The 12,859-nt window shown below is 35.6% G+C and overlaps 3 protein-coding genes across 4 annotated transcripts; all 3 read right to left on the bottom strand.

The window, feature by feature from the left end:
- Window positions 1-195: 195 nt before the first annotated feature.
- Window positions 196-1,471, bottom strand: LOC106647448 (mitotic spindle assembly checkpoint protein MAD2A-like). The gene is made up of 4 exons (XM_089588901.1): window positions 1,395-1,471; window positions 889-1,281; window positions 464-811; window positions 196-401 (listed from the first exon to the last, which is right to left on the bottom strand). The coding sequence occupies exons 2-4, from the start codon at window positions 959-961 to the stop codon at window positions 196-198; spliced, it is 627 nt and encodes a 208-aa protein (XP_089445027.1). The 5' UTR covers window positions 962-1,281; window positions 1,395-1,471.
- Window positions 1,472-1,987: 516 nt separating this feature from the next.
- LOC106647575 (mitotic spindle assembly checkpoint protein MAD2A-like) lies at window positions 1,988-3,309 on the bottom strand. Of its 2 annotated transcripts, XM_089588815.1 has the most exons (4): window positions 3,232-3,309; window positions 2,922-3,082; window positions 2,498-2,839; window positions 1,988-2,437 (listed from the first exon to the last, which is right to left on the bottom strand). In XM_089588815.1, exons 2-4 carry the CDS (start codon window positions 2,998-3,000, stop codon window positions 2,232-2,234), a joined length of 627 nt encoding a protein of 208 aa, XP_089444941.1. In that variant the 5' UTR covers window positions 3,001-3,082; window positions 3,232-3,309; the 3' UTR covers window positions 1,988-2,231. The 2 variants fall into 2 exon arrangements, with proteins under 2 accessions (XP_089444941.1, XP_014219513.2); XM_014364027.3 differs by having other exon boundaries at window positions 2,922-3,309.
- A 1,087-nt stretch (window positions 3,310-4,396) lies between these two features.
- On the bottom strand, window positions 4,397-11,240 carry xmas (RRM_XMAS2 and SAC3_GANP domain-containing protein xmas). The gene is made up of 11 exons (XM_014363947.2): window positions 11,149-11,240; window positions 9,431-10,628; window positions 8,541-9,356; window positions 7,777-8,294; window positions 7,350-7,706; window positions 6,458-7,273; window positions 6,090-6,372; window positions 5,815-6,023; window positions 5,455-5,736; window positions 4,954-5,338; window positions 4,397-4,863 (listed from the first exon to the last, which is right to left on the bottom strand). Exons 2-11 carry the CDS (start codon window positions 10,607-10,609, stop codon window positions 4,615-4,617), a joined length of 5,094 nt encoding a protein of 1,697 aa, XP_014219433.2. The 5' UTR covers window positions 10,610-10,628; window positions 11,149-11,240; the 3' UTR covers window positions 4,397-4,614.
- Between the last annotated feature and the right edge of the window lie 1,619 nt (window positions 11,241-12,859).

Genomic DNA, 12,859 nt, shown 5'->3' with positions numbered 1-12,859 from the left:
CTCAATAAATCATCTTTAAAATATTAAAAACAACAAAATTAGTCTTTGACACTTATTACAAGGAAATTAACTAATTTAACTTAATACTTAAAGTAATTACAATAACTTCATGCAAAGAATATAAGAATGACTTTAAAACAAAGTGTTTTAGTAGAATGCAATAATTGTATTAAATTACAAGAAAAAAATTCAACTTTAAACTCCTTTGTACTGCACTTTACTTTTAACACCATGAATGGATGTTGAAAAGGATCTGAACTCCATTTGTTGTTGATTCGCAATTGTAGTATTCTCTGTTATTGTATGCCATCCATTCCATACGGGAGCTCCAGGTTTTGGTTTTGCACGGATCGCGTAAGTTACCTTATTTTTCTCCAGTAGAGGTAATACCGTTGTAACACCTGAAAACGTGGTTGTTAATAAGATTGAAATAAATCTTCAACCGTTCATGATTAAAACTTACCTAAGATCTGTCGTATAACAGCACTTATTTCGTCACTAATGTCTTGAGGATTTTTGTTACCAGAAATTGGTTTTTTTTGCGAGTTATTAAACTTTTTATTTTCATAAACAATTTGAAATTCCCAAGTTTCGAGATATTCTCTGGTATCTTTTTTGATTAAATCCAATAGTACACTATTCACTTGTTTCTTCATCAGAAATTTTTTGATGTCTCCCAGAGTTCTAGCAAGATATTCAACATGTTCTTGCTTGTTCATCTTGAACAGATTCAATCCATAATATTTAGATTGTTTAAAATCATCTGGAGGACATACTCCTCTTTGATACAAAATGTTACTTGCAGCATACTCTGCAAATAAAAAAAAACCCTGTATTTTAGTAACCACATAAAACGTCGGTGAATATAATATATATACACCCACTTACCGAGATATTGTCGAACCATGCCGGCCGAACCTTGAAGAGTAATACATTTGTTTTCTTGTTTTGTACACGCCATTTTTCTTAATTCAATGGGCTTTGTTCAATAAAATGATCCAAGTGCTTCGTTTAATCTTTGTTCGCCCGAGTGAGCAAGGTTGACGAGGCTGCGTGAAACGTTGGCAAATTTAGAGCTTGCAAAGTAGGTGTGCACTTGCACGGAATTTTACTCTAGATAACTCGAGTTCTCTATAAGGCTGCGTATACTTATACATAGGTATGGAGTCTTGAACTTCCACGTGCCCTAAGTGCCCTTATGAGTTTGAGAAAGCAGAGAGAGTATATGTTCTTGGCGTTCTTGCTTCTCACTCTCGCACTCACACGGGCTTATGGCTGGTCCTGGAAGTTTAAGACTCCATGTATATACGCAGCGTAAGTGTTTTATGTGACGCAGACAATTTTTATGCTATTTAGGGACGTTTTTTAAAACAGACATAAAAATTCCCAATTACCTTACACCTTTGGGAAAAAACCCAAGTACTCGGGGGCTTGATTATAGGCTTGACTTACGCTGCAGTTATAAATGTGTGATGTATGAAATAGCATACGCGGTACCTACCGCAACAATGCGCAGTGATAAAACATTAATGCATGATGGGCATAGTGTGACAAAAAAAATGCAGCAGTTAGTATACTTACCTAAGTTTACACTTCTTATAGGGTAGATGACGCATTCTTTTCTGGAAAAGTTGAACGGTTGAACCATAGAAATAAGATTCAATTATACTCAACTTTATGTAGAAAAATGTACCTTAAGCTAAAAAACACAGCTCTATTGGTAAAGTGTACATAGTTTAATTATTTAATGACAGCCGTTTTTCTGTCACGTAACCGGGACGTTAGGAAAGTTGTGGGTATTAAAAAATACATTTTTACTTAAACTTAAAACAATATTTTTTTCCAATCTGTACCTTACCAGTCATCCACGGTGTCAGTCCTAATAAGTGAAACCACTGTAGTAAAAGTATTTTGAAGATACTATGACAGATTTTTTATAAAATATATGTATCAGCCAAGTACAGTAAAAGATTAGTTAGTTTTTTATTGTTTATTTGACATAGGTTAATTAGCAAGTAACATTAAATATTAAAGAAAATAAGTACTTAGACTTTGTTGAAGAAAAAAAATGACGTAAGTACAAAATTTGTATTATAATTGACAAAGTAACGATTTTTTTTATAGATTAAAAAACTGCTTAGGCAACAGACAAAACCTGGTATGATAAGTAAAATAAAAATTTCAAAGCGCAAAAAATGTTTCCTAGTATTGTTTAAGGAAAATTAATTTTTTTAAGCTCCCTTGTAGTACACGGTACTTCGGATACTATGGATCGACGTTGAAAAGGATCTAAATTGCATTTTTTGCTGATTTGCAATGGTAGTGTTTTCTGTCACAGTACTCCAACCATTCCACTGAGGAACTCCTGGCCTTCGAGAAGCGTGGATTTCGTACGTTATTTTATCTTCCTTCAGCAAAGGTAATACGGTTGTCGTTCCTGTAAATATTATTAAACCAAATAACTTTTGTTTACTGATGGATTAAAATTACAACTTACCCAAAATCTGTCTTACTACTGCACTTATTTCGTTTTGAATGGATTGCGGATCTTTGCTGCCATAAGAGTTAGCTGCAGCAGTACTACACTTTTCTTCATAATCAATCCTAAATTTCCAATTTTCGAGATATTCTCTTGTATCTTTGTTTATCAAAACCAGCGTAACGCTAGCCACCTCCTTTTCAGCAAGGAAATTCTCAATTTGGCCAAGTACATAAGCAAAGTACTCAGCATGTTTACGATTAGTGGCTTTAAACAAGTTCAGACCGTAATATTTTGTTTGTTCAAAATGTTCGGGAGGACATGCTCCTCTTTGATAGAGGACGTTACTCATGCCATACTCTGTTGTCAGTTAACAAAAAAAAAAAGAAATGTAAGGCGAGAGCAATCTAGTTTTAATATAAAATATGTTTAATGTACATACCGAGATATTGACGTACCATAGCGGCTGACCCTTTTAAGGTGATACATTTGTTTTGCTGCGCAACTTGCGGTAAAGGCATTTTTCTCTCAAGTTGTACAAGTAAATTCACGTTGCGGCTGTAAGATTTTGTGGAGAACTTGTACCCCTATGCTTGAAGTGAACTGAGAAGTGAAAAGTTTCGAACTTAACTATATAGGTACTTACATCTGGTTCTCAATAACTCTTTATATTTTTTTATAAAGTGTGCTAATGTGAATGTTCTTATTTTACATGGACGATCGTGACACTACACAGTCACTCTATTACTTACTCTCTTGTCGACTTTTGGTCGTATGCCGTTTGCCGTATGGTCAGATTATTAATTTTACCGGTGTTGGGTTGCCGACAATTCCGAGTATTCCGAATTCCGACATTCCACATTCACTCATTCACTGAGCCGTGTGAGACTGTGTGGGAGTACCAAAAAAAAAAGCGCATCGTTCGCTCGGTTTATCGAGAGTAGAAGAACCCTGATTGGCCTACTGTTGCGCGGGGGGCGGGAGGGGGCGGTTGAAACGCGTCTTCTATCGAAACGAAAGGTAATGAAAAAAAAAACTAATAATAAATAATAAAGTCCCGATTTGGGACTACAACAATATTCATCTTTTTAGTAGTTATTTTATCATACCTATGTTTTGAAATTTTTTTCTTTGTAAAAATTGAACTGCAAAATATATGACTATATTTTCACTAAATAGCGATCATAAATAATTTTTATAAAAAATTAAATATAGTCTCACGTGGAAAAGAACGAATTTTTACTAGTTACCTACAAATTGTATATTAATTGATAACAGTTAATAAATATTAAATTATAAGCTATAACGATGAAAGTAAAAAAATGATAATTACTAATAACAGTTTTTAAATTTTACTTTCGGTCTCAAATCTGGATCTGTTATTTCTTATTTATTTTTATCACTTATCATTATTTATTTGCTACTTTTAATTTATTGTTTCTGTGTGCAACGTCATAAGTTTGATTATTTTAATAAGTAACCTTTTTTTAAAGAAATTTTAATATTTCATTCTGTAACTTTTCAGAGAAACTATTGAAATAGATTCACATTGATCGATATACGTAGATGTAAGAAAACTACGAAACGCCTTATTGACGTATGTTGGAATGTGCTTATACGAGATATATGTTAAAATACCAAAAAATTAATCAAGACTTGTAGAAAGTATATTCTTTATGTTCCATAAAAAATTAATCGTTATTTATTTTTGACTTTCAAACTTCATGTACATTTTTTGCAAAAACTACAACAAAAAGGCGTTTTTCCAAAGCACTGTTCGGTTTTAACGCCTACCTGTTAAAAATAAATAGAAAACACAAGTTTTTGTTACTAAAGAACTTTTAAAAGTAAATTTTATTGACCTATTTATGTTTTGTAATAAATTGAAATATCTTACTTGTAAAAATTACTCATTTATCCTACAAAAAGTTATAGTATTTACAATAAATACATATTAATGCATATGCACAACACTTATGTGTGTTGTTTTATAAAAATTACTACTTGAATTTATTTTCATAAATTTAACAATTCAATTACATATTATCAATCATCAATTAATTATACTATTTATGTACAGTTTAGCGGCATCACTCCGCTAAATGGTGTATAACAGTTAAAAGTAAAAAACAAAATCACATGCTGTCGTCCTCTAATGCTTTCAAAAGTTTCTCTTCAAAGTCCTTGTTACGCGATTTTTGCTCTTCTAACTCCCTTTCAAACTTTTGGGCTGCAGTTTCTATTTCAGTGACATGGCTAAGAGTATCGTTGTAAATGTTTTCTATCGGATTTTCTTCGTCTTGTTGCTTGCATGTTTCATTCAATTCATCAATATCACAATCAAAATCATCTAATTCCATTTGTGACTTTGGAGAGGCTATATTCTAAAATAATACAAACAAAAATAACAATGCGTTTCTGGAAAAAAATTTTTTTTTAACGAAAGTTGATACTTGCAACAATATTTAACGTACCTGACTGCTTTCAACTTCAGATAAATTATCCACTTCTGCCTCTTCCTCCTCCTCCTCACTTTCTTCTTTTTTATGTTGATTAACGTACTTCGAAAGTGTACTAGATTTATACCACCAAGGTAGAGTTTGGAAGTGCTTGATGTGATTTTTGTTGTAGACGACACGTGTGTTACCACCAATATCATTAATTTTTTTGTTCATTATGTGTAATATAACATCAATAAAACTAGGATAACTGTCTTCGTCATTTTCATCAGTTAATAAAAACATATCGCTCATTATGTTATTAGTGACAGGTATGCTACTTTCATACGAAATAATCTGACGGCAGTAGTCGATGATCGCATCATAAGCTTCGATTGTGTCTGTGATTGGCCAGTCTTCACTAAAATTAAAATTAATTTTAATTAAAAAAAAAAAAAAAAAAAAAAAAAAAAAAAAAAAAAAAATAATAATAATAATAAAAAAAAAAAAAAAATGAAAACAGTTAAAGCAACTCACTTCCAAGGAGGAAAGATGAAATTATTCATAATTCGCTCAAGTTCAGCTCTGTACTCCGGATGTTTCCAGACGCTGTCAAAGTACTCATATGTACAAGGATAGGCTCGTATTTTATTCAAAAAGATCTTTAGTTCTGGTGCAAATTCAGAGTAAGTCATTGATTCTGGATCCAGAATTAAATCGGTCATGTAAGTAATCGCTTCGTTATGCAGATTGATAATGAAATTCGGATCTTTCAGTGCATCTGATAACCATGGCGTTAGCGATAGATAACCCTTTATTCTATAAAAAAAAAATGTTTGGTTGTTGATTCCATATAATTTCTCATCCGTAGTAAATGTTGATTGAAATACAACCTACCGCAGCCATAACTCTTCTGACAAACAGTCATCAAAGATCTTTTTGAGATAATCCATTTCGAGTGGTACAGCCGGCGACCTGTTGATAGCTAGCCAAAGTGTGGCACTTTGGAATATCCTTAGTACAATGTTCTCATCGATACTATTTTCATACAATATTGAGTATTCCGACACGTGTCCTGACTCTAACAAATCTTCCAACATGGGCATCTGAAATATCATTCATTAATTTTGGAAAACACACTTAGCACAAGAAAAAAGAAAAATTTACTGAACTTTGAAATTTTTAGCACTTATTTTTTCATCACCAAAGACAATAATAACAACTGGGATAGGCATGAGCTTAACCCGCGATAACACCGCCTTGCTGAGACGACGTTGGACCGAACGTACGTCCTCGTCCGCACCAACAATGAACAAAAGTGCGTCCATACCTATAATACAATTCTCAGAAATTAAACCTTCGGAGTAGCGAATGCAGATGTCTAAACTTTCCAACGAGTTGGGCTTGTGATGAATAATTATCGGTTCTAAGGTAGTGTCTGCTGGACTTAAATATCTGTGGAATGGACAATAAGAGGAAAGTATCAATACACTGTTGGTCTGATCCCAACAGAAGTTATAGAAATAAAATTAAGTATCACTTGTTCACGAGTTTCTTGTGCCGCCAGAGTGTAAGCCTATTCTCCAAAAAGGGCCATGAAATGACCATTTTCCAAAAATTATGCTGACGAAGTTCGGTATCCAGTGAATTGGCGTTTTCCTTCAGTCCTACGTAAATAACGTACTGAATGGGCGCGTATTTGTGTTCATTTTTCTTGTCCTCCTCAATTGACCAACTTTTCCTCTTTTTGTTCTCCATGGCATATTTTATAGCGATTTTTTGCTCAGGTCTGTAAAGCTTTTTAGCGCACTCTTGAAGACTGTCAGGCTGCATCCAGACGGGTGTATTGTCCAGCGCTTCTCGACGCTGAACTCGACGACGAGCGGCCCACTGTTTCCAGATCTGATAATACTTCATGACAAGTCGCTCACGCAGACGACTCTCCACCTCTATGAGGGCGTCCTGAATAAAAAGTTGGTCCCGGAGTACAGTCTCGCACATTTCGCTCAGTACCTCCTCATACAGCTCATTACTGAGGCTTTCGTGCAGTTCCGCTCTGGCGACTTCCGAACAGGTTTCGGCTACAACTTCTTTTAGCAGCTGATCGTAGCTTTCAAGGGTTTGTTCGTTTATACGCTCCAGGAAACGTAGTCGTTTCTGTTCTGCATCCATTTTGTACTTGAGCTCGAGCTGCTTGCGGAGTAGCTCTTCTTTTTCCGTGAGAGCTTTCTTTTCGGCGGCTCTTCTTGAATCTTCGAGACGGCGCTTCGTTGCTACACGCTCGCTGGTTGCGCTGTCGCTTTTAGCAGTAGTAGTCTCTGTGACTGATTGAGCTGTGCTTGCAGGTGAGGAGATCCTGTTGGGTATATTTTTAATTTTTAATCTATTAATTTTAAACGCTAGCCTTTTCGAAAAATGAAATAAACGCATACCTAGCCGTTGCAGCAGCATCACTGGGCTTAAAGTTCACATATGGTATTGACCCTACTGTGGGTGGTTTGAACAGATTTGCCTGATTACTGCCTGAAAATATACTCTTATTTACAGTCATAGCAAAGGAAGAATCAATTGGTAATACAGATGGCTTTGTTGGAATAGCTGAGAAAGCCATGGATGCTGGCTTTGCAAAAATCGATGGGGCTGAGCTTGATACCGGAGAAAACAAATTTGTTGTAGCAGTCGTTTTTGACGTTGAGCCGACAGCAGTACTTACAGGAGAGAAAACGTTATTTGTTGTCACAGCAGCAATGCCCTCGGCTTTCGACTTGACCGCGGACTCCTTGCTTGTTCTGCAAAAAAGATAAAATGAATCGGATGAAATAATACAAAAACACTAATGACTATTCGAGCTATTCTTACTTGATAGGAGCGTCAGGTTGTCTCCTGTTTTCGAAATTATTCAGTACCTTGCCGGCCGCCTTGGTTTCGCTAAAAAACTCCATATCGTCGTCTTGGTCTTGAAACTCATAAGGATCACGCGCGAGATTCTGATCTTGAGCACTAATGGATGAACGCAGCAGGTACCCCTGATCGTCAAAGCTACTGTGTGGCTTATGATTTTCGTAACTCTTTTCTAGCAAAACTCCACCAGCTATGCATTGACCAACAGACTGTCTTGACTGCAATCTTTTCGACAGTATGAGATCCTGGGCTCGGCCTTGTTCCATATTGTTGCGAGGCATGTGGAAAGATTCTTTGTTTAGCTTGATGAATAAGCTGTCACGATCACATTTCAGGCCGACTTGGTTGCAAAAGTCGAACGTCTCGTCTTCGTCTTCAAATCCGAGAATGTCAATGAGCTCGTACAGAGGGTACTCTGTTGAGCCCGAGGTCCGGCAGTAAGCTTTTACCATCACTTTCAAAGCTTGTATACGTACCTGTAATCATTATTTTGATTGTGATTAAGATCAATTATTTCAATACAAATGTGTAGCCAACAATATACTACTAAGATATTATACGACTGTATTACACAAGTGTAAATTATTGCTTATATTTGGGATTACTCCCGCGTTTGGATAAATAAAATCACTAACGATAATAATAATGATCAAAATAAGTCCACGAGTGACTCTATCTTTTTCTTGCACATACACATTACTAAAAATTTGAATGAAACTTACCTGATTGAAGTATCGCAACAAAATACACCCATTCAAGTAAGTGGTCTTCCTTACGAGCTTGAAAAATCTAACGTAGTTATTCATGGCGATGGCTGAATGAATTTCTAAGGCAAACTTGACCTCGGCTGAATGCTGTATGGATGAAGCAAGGGTGCTCAGCTCTGATATAAAAGAGCCGTTGTTCAGATTGAGCAAAATAACGTAAGCTCTGAACTCAGGTTCGTTTTTGCACTCTACGCCACTTTCTCGAAGATCGTAGTACATATACTTGAGCGTTTGCAGGCACTTGGTCAAATTCTCACTGTTGATTTTGGGATCGAAAACGGAAGCCTCTTCAGCGCAAAGTCTCTCAGACGACAGGATATGGAACCTGGCGCACTGCTCGACCAACTCAACGGTTTCTGGGCAACAGAGCTCTTGTTGGGTAATGTCCTTACGCACGCTACGCATTCGGTCCCACAAAAAGTGGTACCATTCCGTGAGATTGGTGTCTTCTTTTTCACACAAATCAGCGATCTCGTAGAGGAGGTAGCTCATTGTCATCTTGAGAGCCTTAACAGGTCGAAGATCGTGAGCCATTGGTTCCTCTTGATCGGCTGAGGAACGAGAGTACTGTTTCACGGCAAACTGATGGTTAATTTTGTAGTCACTCGATTCAAGCTGTTCATAGGATGATAGCTGGCGTTGAAACTCACGCATGTAGCGCTCTTTCTCTGGGCACATGTCAAGACAGGTTCCTCTGGTGATCTCGGCTGTAGCTAAACTCTGCTGTTTGCCACGTTTCAGTCGCATTAATCTGTCCCTAGAATCGAGTATCTGCAAAAGACGTAATTATTTGTACTGGGTAAGAACGATTAATGATCATCTGGATGATAACAAACGATACAAACCTTGAATTTTTCCTCCGAATTTGAGCCAGCCTGACGAATTTGACTTTGCATTTCCTCAATAGCTGCACTTGATTTTTTTATAATGTTCTGATGTACTACAGGCACCTCTATTTTAGAAGTAACCGTCTTATCAACTTTTGGGACTGGCATTTCTAATTTTAAGGCTGGTTTATCTATTTTTAAGGACATTAAAGCTGGCTTGTCTTCACTAGTGCCGAACGTTGGTGTGGCTGTCTTTAAAATAGGCTTTGCCACTAAAGGTAATGGTTTTTTTGGAACTTCCTTTTTGGCAACAACCTTGGTAGCTTTCTTTACTTTAGCTTTGGCAGCAGACAGAGCCCACATATTCGTGGTGTCAGGCAGATTATATTCCAGACCTTTCATGGCTTCTAGCTCCTCTTTCACTTCGTCATCTATGTTCAAAATGCTAGCAATTTTACCTTTTATCGATTCTTTCTTTTTTGGTTTATTCAGCAATTCAGGAGTAGTCCATTCGATTTTAAACTCTTGATTCAAAAAGTTTCCAGCCTTGTTATAAGCTCTTTTTGCAATCTCCTTAGAGGGATAGTACACAATGACAATTTTCTTCTTTGGCTTGACTGTAATCTTGAGAATCTCCCCATACTGCTCGAAATATTCCTTTGCAACAGATTTGACAAGAAGAGATTCTGGAACATCAACGCAAGTGATGGAGTTACCAAGTTCCAACCTTACTTCTTTAGTGACTGATTTTTTCTTTGAATTTTTTTCCAACTGAGTGAAAGGTGAAGCTTTTTTTATGTTCTGTGTATCAGTAAACGGTGAAGATTGAAACGAAGACCTACGAAAGCTCTGTTTGCCATCTGGACTCACGGGTGATGTTGTTTCTCTGTTCCGATTGATAGTGTAAGTTTGAACAGGAAAAGAAGTTTTGTGAGCTTTATTGCCCCTTGAACTCAAAGAGGAATTGGGTCTTCTGTTATCATAGCCATGCCCTGTCCTTTCAATTGCTGCTGGTTTGGCAAAAGTAAATGCAGATGCCTCCTGCTGGTGATTAACTCTTCCACCAAATATTTTTTCAGAATGTGAAGCTGGATTAAATATTCTTTCTGGACTAGGGACTATGTTGGGACTAGAAAATACAAAATTGCTTAACTCTGTATCCATCTCAGAATCAGGATCGATCTGCATGTCACCCATCTTGATGTTTCTCTTAGCTCTGCAACATAATTATTATGATAAAAACTCATTTGTTAATCAGAAAGGTTTTTTGTTCTTCTAAGATACATTGAATCCAATGATGTATCAAGATCTACTTTTCACATTGGTGGAATCATAAAATATTGATGATAAAACGAACTGAAGTTCAATCATAATTATACTGGTATCATTTTTTATAATCTTCTAATATACTGGTCAATAGACATGATGTAGTAAAATATAATTACAAAAGAAAACTATGTATTGGCGTCTAATTTTCCTTGTCAGTGATGTCAGTAACATCACCTTTCAACTTATTTAAAAAACATGTTACTTCACTAATAATAACTACTAAAAAAGGAACGTTGGTTCTATAACTCGACAAAAATGGCTTTGTAATGAATTCAGAGGATTGAAAAATTAAAAAAAAAAAAAAAAAAACACTTTTTGTCAAAAAAATAAAATTACCAAAGGAATCGTCTATGAAGCCTCATCTATGTGATAAGAAAAATAATTTCTAAATCTTTATAAGTACTTACTTTTTTCGTTAATTATTATTGTAGATTAACAAAATCATTACTTTTGAGCCGTATATTTCGAAAGTTAACATAACCTGTGTGTATTTTACACAACAAGCCAAACCAACAAAAACCAATTTGTTCACGTTCAGCGCCATCTCGCGTGGCTGATTTGGAGTTAAAAAGTACCCTTAGGGTGCGTTCAGATGCAACGCCAATACTTTCTGCAATTTATTTGAATGCAGATTGGCTATTGACGCCCCATGTAAACAGGGCACACTGTTCAATAGCTCTCGGCTCCAGGGGCCGTACCATATAACTTTTTTTTTTTTTATATTACAGTGTACTAACCTCTGAGAGGTATGTACACCACTTACCATATAACTATTTTTCTGTACATCGGCCTATGTTATAACATAGGCCTGCAAAGCTAAAAAAAAGTTATATGGTACGGCTCCGGCTGCAATAGCAATATACTTTTTCCCCCCTTTATCTATAGATATACATGAAGTTGTGTGTAGTAATTACAGTAATCCGATACTAAGTAGTGCCATTCTGCCATTTGGTCGATTTCATTAAACCATATGAGTAGAATATTTATACTTTTAGAGGTCAATTTTTTAGTAAAGACAAATTATAAACTTGCCGCAAACAGCACAGAAAATGTCAACTTTTTATTATCTATCTATAAAATTAGTTGCGGCTAGTTTATAATTAATTAAATGGCTCTAGCGTTGCGGGTTTCTGAACAATCTGAACTAAAAAGTGGCCCTAAACTTTTGAACCAGAGCTTTAGCGCGTAGAGCCACTCAGTCAATTATAAACCAGCCGCAACTCATTACAAAGCTATAGAATAAAAAAATAACAATACGTATGTTTTTGGCGGCAAGTTAACAATCTATTTTCTACCAAAAATCGACCTCCTATGTATTTATACTTTTGAAGATAAATTTTTGAGCATAAAATAGATTTTTAACTTGCCGCCAAAAACACATGTATCGTTATTTTTTTATTCTATAGCTTCATCATGAGTTGCGGCTCGTTTATAATTAACTAAATGGCTCTAATCCTGATTGCTCTGATTCAGAATTTTAGGAGCCACTTTTGGCCAAAAAATAAATACCGCTAGATGGCGCTGATCCAAATAATTATTGCTATTTACAGTAAAGTCACTTTATTAGTTATAAACCAGCCGCAACTAATCATATAGATAGACAATAAAAAGTTGACATTTTTTATGCTATTTGCGGCAAATTTACAATTTACCTTCTATCCGACAATCGACCTCTAAAATCATAAACATTCTACTTATCTTAATAGACTTACAAAATCGACAATATTTACAAAATTACAATACTCTAGACCTTTCACCATTAACTAATGAAAGAACAGCCCTTCAACTTTAGATTTCCAATAAACAGTTAATTTATACAATATGTACATAGCAAAATTTGTGGTACAAAAATCTTGAATCACGATCCAATACATACGTGAATTATTCAGTCGAAAAGAGATAACTGAAGAAAAAAGGTCTTAGAAAGAAGCACAGTCACACGAAGAGTCTCCTAGGAATGGAGCATCGGATCTCACTTAATCAGAGAAGGTTGGGTTCTTTGTTTATTTATATTACTTAAAACTTACTTCCCTGTGATAAATGTATTTTTCAATTAGTGAGATCCGATGCTCCATTCCTAGGAGACTCTTCGTGTGGCTGCTTCTTTTTAAGACCTTT

This window comes from Copidosoma floridanum, unplaced genomic scaffold, assembly GCF_036245765.1.
Source record: "Copidosoma floridanum isolate Cflo_tuat_1 unplaced genomic scaffold, Cflo_Japanese_pri ptg000007l, whole genome shotgun sequence".
In the NCBI taxonomy this organism is placed as follows: Eukaryota; Metazoa; Arthropoda; class Insecta; order Hymenoptera; family Encyrtidae; genus Copidosoma; species Copidosoma floridanum.
This window is presented reverse-complemented; position numbering and strand designations above follow the sequence as displayed.